Here is a 6000-nt window from a genome sequence, read left to right as displayed (position 1 = left end):
AGAGAGAGAGAGAGAGAGAGAGAGGCTCTCCTTGTAGTTCCAGCTGGCCTGGAACTCACTATATAGACAGGCTGACCTGGTCAGAGAGATCTGCCTGCCTCTGCTTCCCAAGTGCTGGGATTAAAGGCATGTGGCTGGAGAGATGGCTGAGTGGCTAAGAGCACTGACTGCTTTTGCACTGGATTAGATTCCTGGCAGCCACATGGTAGCTAACAACCATCTGTAACTCTAGTTCCAGGCGAATCTGACGCCCTCTTCTGACCTCCGCAGGCATTACAGGCATTGTACAATATGGGCGCACTTACATACATGCAGGCAATACATTCATATACACAAAAATAAAAATAAGAAACAAAATATTTTAAAGTGGAACACAATCTTTACAGAGGATAGTACCATTAAAGTCAATGAAATTATTGTACTTTAAAAAAAAGTTTTGCTTTCTCCTCTCACTGCATAGCTATATTAAAGTTTTCTCCAGGAACTTTCATTTACAATTTTAACACTCTTTTTAGGTGCTGGTTACCTCACCCAACCTGCAAGCCTCTTGACAGAGGCCCTGGGGAAGACGAAAAGCTCTCCAGCGATTGATGTCAGCGACCCGCAGAAGGAAGAGCAGTACTGGGCCTCTGAAGGCAGCCCAGGAACTAATTTCTCTTAATCAAATGGAAGGCCAGAGGAGGAGCCACAAGGCAGAAGGGAAAATAAATCTAAAGGAGAAAACCAAATTCTGCGAGGAGCTGGAAAGACCTGCATTAAAAAAGGGCACCGTACCTTTAGGACTTCAGAGCTGGCAAGGCTCCATCCCTATGCAGCTATTAATATGCAAAAAATGCCTTCATAAATACTTGATTCTGTTCACAGTGGGGAGGCCGATCATTTGAAAGAGGAAATGGGAGCTTGCAGTTGAAACTTGTCTGCTTGTCTCCTTTCTCTTTTTTCACTGCTCTTTTCATCTCCCCCTTTCCCCTGACTTAACACACCTCTTCCAACTCCGAGGGAGCTGCTGATGGCAGCTGCAGCTCTCCGTTCACAGACGCATTTGCCGCCGAGGTCCAGAATCTCGGGTCAGGAGTTGAGGGGTGCCTAGGGGCCCTTCCTGGAGATGGTACGGGGCAGGCCCCCTCACCCTTTCTGCTCTGGCCCTAGCAAGGCAGCAGCTGAGGACTCAGAGCAGGATTTTCAATCCCTCCAGTAGGGGACGCCCGAGGCAGCATCCATGAATTCAGACAGGTCTGCCAGGCTCTTTCTCACCCATAGGAATCACTTCCCAATCTAGGCCTGTGACTTCTCAAAGGGTGCTGGGATCCAAAGAGTCCACCTTTGGGATTCTTCCTCTCTGAGCTAGCACTACGGCTTAAAAAAAAAAAGTCTTCTATGTGGCTGAGAGAGAGGGAGAGAGAGAGAGAGAGAGAGAGAGAGAGAGAGAGAGAGAGAGAGATTAACCCAAAGTAAGGCGCTCAGAAGCTTGCTGCTGTTGCTGCAAGCCAGTTTTGTGCTGTGTCCTCCTTGCCTTGGAGCAGGAAGGGTCCTGGTGGAGGAAACCCACGGCTTTGGTCAGTGGCCCATCAGGGTAGGTAACTGAAGTCTGCTGGGCAGAAATTTGTTTCTAAATCCTTTCCAGATGCTTTATAGTAAACATGAAATTAGTCATTTATGTGGAGTAGGTTGAGGAAGTAGTTAAAATCCGAGGCAGTGATTAACCTAATAAAGGGCCATTAGCCTCAAGAAGTAAGGGGACGGGGTAAGGAGGCAAGAGGAAGTCCCCCTGCCTCCCCCACCCAATTTATCTGGGCTTGGGGGCTGGTGGGGCTCCCTAGACTGTGCCCTCATATGGCTTCTCTTTACAGGACTCTTTTTAAAGGAAGGAAGACTAAAGTGACTCTAACAAACCAACTAGCTCTGAAGGGAACCCCTCCTCCCTCCATTTCACAAAGGAGTAAGTGGACATCTCCAGGGCTTGCAGGGGAGGGGGGAGAGGGGGCTGAGGATTGGAGCTTAAGAAGGTCTGTGTTCTTTCTGACTGCGAAGTTTATAATTCAGTGTAAGATTTAATTTGACATGGCTGAGCCTTTCTTTGATTGCAGGTGGTATCAGGCCTCCTCCAGGACAGCCATAGGGATGTGTGAGTTTGGAATGTGTCAGGGTCTGGGAGGTATTTTCATAGCCTTCAGAGCAGTGGGATTACCAAAATATACCATATTGTATTTTCTTTAGTCACAGTCTTCTTATTGTTGTTGTTATTTAAGGCCTTCAGATCTCTTATGAAGAGTGTCTTCAAAGAGGGCATTTTTAAAAAATGTAAATGTTGTTTCTGTGGTTCCTCTGTAGCAGGAGAGGTAGCTTACCTGTGCTTTAGCTGAGTGGAGGCCTAACCCATGCCTGGGTCCTAACAGTGAGAGCCAGTTCAGGCACAATGTTAACAGACCCACTCAGCTCTGATTTTCAACAGGTGCAGTGGAAGGGAGGAAGGACAAGCATCTGCAGGAAGTTGCAGTTAGGAAGGGAAAAGGAGACCCTTGCCCCAAGGCTGTTACATAGTGGGAAGGTCCTGGGAGTTCCCTGGAGCTGTATTAGAAGCTTCTGCCTCAGGTTCTCTGTGTCTTTGGGTTCAGCTCTGGGAATTCCCTGTTATTTCTCTAGAGACATTGAAGAGAGTGTCAGATGATAAACATTTAGGAATGTTTCTCCACATAGTTCCTTTAACCACTAACATTCCCAAACCCTCCAGATGAAGCAGTTTCTTCCTTTCTTCATGATTATCCTTGCTTTGTGTGCATGTTTGTGTGTTGTATGTATGTATTCATGTGGGTGTGTGCATGTGTGTATGTGTATGGAGACCAGAGGTTGACATTGAGTGTCTTCCTCTATTACTTCTGCCTTATTAAGACAGGATCTCCCACTGAACCTGGAGCCACTTATTCAGCTAGACTGGTTGTCCAATGAACTACACAAATCTTCCTGTTTCCACCCTCCTAAGTGCTGGGTTACAGATGCAGGCCATGACACCCAGCTTTTTACATGAGAGGCGAGGCTCTAAACTTAGCTCCTTGTGCTTTGTAGTAGGCACTTTACAGACTGAGCCATCTCCCTAGCCTCCTATCCTTGCTTTAAAAAACAACCCCCCCCAAAAAAAAACTTAATTTCTATTTTTTCTCCCCATTCAGAATGAAAATGTGAGCCTTCTGTCTTACTTTTTTGGTATTCTTGTTGCTTTTTTTGACTTTGCAGATGTCTGGGAATGGTCTGCTCTGTTTATTCACATACACAAATAACCAGACAATAGAGTTCAAATTCCAAGAGTAAAGGAACCTCAGTGATAGTTTCCTTGCCTCATTTTACCGATGAGGCAAGTGAGGCCCAAAGAGATGAAGTCTCTTTTAAGGTCACACAGCAAGTTAGGACAAGAGGCCCAGACAAGTCTTGACTCCCAGTATCACACTCATTCAGAGTCAAAACTGTACCTGCTTCTCTGTTGCTGGGGTCAAAGGTGAGGTTTCATAAAGATTCCTGTGAAGATTGGTTTTGAGTTCGGTGTTTGCTAAGGTGAAAGAGAGAAAAGGGGTCAAGGTTGTCAGATCTAGGTCTCATGAATTTTTGTATGAACCATATACAGACACATTTAGCTCATGTACATGTAAGATTATAAACATACATGTAGGGCATTACCAAATAACTCCCATAGCCTCTATAAATGTGTCTAAACACCATGTTGTGGTGTATGGTAGGGTGGGGGTGGGGGAAGGTGGTGTTGTCATTAAGACCTTATCATCAAATTTAAGCTTTTCTTGTTTTAGTTGGTTTTTAAAAGCACAAAAGTAGATTCTTTGTGCTATTAAAATTCAGGTAAAGCCAAAATTAAAAAGGAAATATTGATGGAAAAAAAACCTGCTGATGCTGTTGAATATAAATTTTGTATGATCACACTTTGCTGAAATAGGAAAATGTTTCTGAAAGCTTCCAGAGAGAGATAGATCAGAGACTTCCCTTTCTGCTCATAATGTAGAGGGGCAACAGGAGAGGTAGGACTATGAAGCAAAGAAAGGCAAAGGCCACTGTGGGACATGATGGCACCCTCCACATGCACAGACATGACCTGGGCCTGTGGTTCCTGTGACTGTTCCTGTCACTGCTCATTACAGATATGAAAGCTGAGACTTGAGAGGTGCAATCACTGCTGATGGTTACACAGCTGGTAAAAGTTTTTTTTTTTTTTTTTAAAGAGCAGGTCTCTCTGTCATTCTAGCTAGCCTGGGACTTGCTATGTAGACCAGGCTGGCCTTGACCTCACAATCTGTCTGCCTCTGCCTCTGCCTCTGCCTCCCAAGTGCTGGGATTGAAGTTGTGTGCCACCATGTTCGGTAGTTTTTCATTTTTATTTTTAATATTTTCTTTATTTTTAAATTATGTTTGTGTAGGGTGTCAGATTCCCTGGAGCTGGAGTAACCAGCAGTTGTGAGCTGCCTAAAATGGGTGCTGGGAACTGAACTCACGTCTTCTATAAGAGCAGTACACCCTCTTAACCACTCTTGAGTCATCTCTCCAAGCCCCCCCTTTGGGGTTTTGAGACAGTGTTTAATGCAGCCCAGGTTGCTGTCAAACTCCATGAGTAGCCAAAATAAACTTGAACTCCTGATCTTTCTGCCTCTACCTCCTGAGTGCTAGAATTACAGGCCAGTACCACCACACCCAGATTCAACTGGTGAAATTTTGAGAAAGGATTGAGTCCAAGACCTTGTGACTCAAATTCCATGGCCTTAGAAGATAGGATTCCCCCCCACCGCCTCGCACGGTTCTAAGAAAGTAATGGTAATGTTTATAAAGAAATGTTTATTTGAGGATCGGCTTTAGCTGAGCATATGGCTCTACTGGCATGAATTTTAGTCTCTTCCATGGGATTGGTATCCAACAAAAAGCTCTTTCCCTTCTTGGTACTCATCAATAGCTCTTTAAGAGCATTTGGACATCTGTGACTCTATATCCTTGTCTTTTTGATCCCAAGACAGTGCTCATCTCTTGTGGGCTGACCTTCATTTTCTGTTGTTTCTCTGCTGCCTTTTTCTGATCTGTTTGAAAACAGCTTCTGTGTAGACTTAAAACATTTTTTATTTAAATCATTTCAGAGAAACTGAGGCCCAGAGAATGGATTTATGTAGGCTCAAGCCCACACCTTAAAATAGCACAGGAACCAGACTCCAGAAGTCCTGAACTGTCTTGTGTTTTCCCTCCACATCACACCACTTCCCATTAGCCTCGCTTGAGCCTGCCACACTGCAGCTGTCTGGCCAGGATCCATCTTTTGGACAAAGCCACCCAGCAGAATTGTGTTGTGATGAGGTTCACTTCACTGTGGCTTGGAAAGAACCCTGGGTCTTTCAGAAATGAAACTTATAAATCCTAATGTATAAGGAAAGTTCTTGCAACACCAGGAGAATGAATCAGTCAGCCAGAGTTCAAGAAATGTAAACACATTTTTAGATAGGAGACTGAAAAATCACTTAGGATTTCTCATCTTTTGGGTCAAGACCTTGGTAATTTACTGAGGTCCAAGCTGTCAAGGAGGAGCAGAGACTCCAGCTGCATTCCTGGGAGATAAAGCAATGGGGGTGGCAAAGCTCCCTCTCAGAGCAATATGACAAAATAGAACCCTTAACCAGCCTAGGCCTTGGGCTGTGAACCCAGGGTATATTCTTCCTGGTTCAGGAGCTGACGTGCACAACCAAAGATCTCACACTGCACTGTTTCTAGGATGCCCGAAACAGAGTGCTCACAACCTTTCTGTGATGAACATATCTGCCAATATAGAGATAAACAGAAAACACATTCCTTTCCTGGCTGCTCTAGCAGATTTTCAAATGCTAGCATTAATCTAACCACAGGCTTTTAGGGAGGAGATAGCGTTCCCACTAGATAACCAGGCCATTCAGAGGTGACCCTGGCTAAAGGGGTTTCATCTCCAGTCCCTTCTGCCCTCTTCAAATCATGGCATTCTTCATCAAA

General features: G+C 44.8%; 1 protein-coding gene across 1 annotated transcript in view; it reads right to left on the bottom strand.

Annotated features, from left to right (window-relative positions):
• The window catches only part of Kiaa2012 (KIAA2012 ortholog), a 112660-nt gene that overhangs the window by 49715 nt on the left and 56945 nt on the right, over window positions 1-6000 (bottom strand). Inside the window, exon 12 of the mRNA XM_029564657.1 lies at window positions 3465-3541. Within this exon, the coding sequence (XP_029420517.1) occupies window positions 3465-3541 (77 nt within the window). The remainder of the gene's footprint in view (window positions 1-3464; window positions 3542-6000) is intronic.

This window comes from Nannospalax galili, unplaced genomic scaffold (assembly GCF_000622305.1).
Source record: "Nannospalax galili isolate Female #2095 unplaced genomic scaffold, S.galili_v1.0 scaffold637, whole genome shotgun sequence".
NCBI classification, from domain to species: domain Eukaryota; kingdom Metazoa; phylum Chordata; class Mammalia; order Rodentia; family Spalacidae; genus Nannospalax; species Nannospalax galili.
The sequence above is the reverse complement of the archived record's forward strand: the minus strand, read 5'-3'. Positions and strand labels throughout refer to the sequence as shown.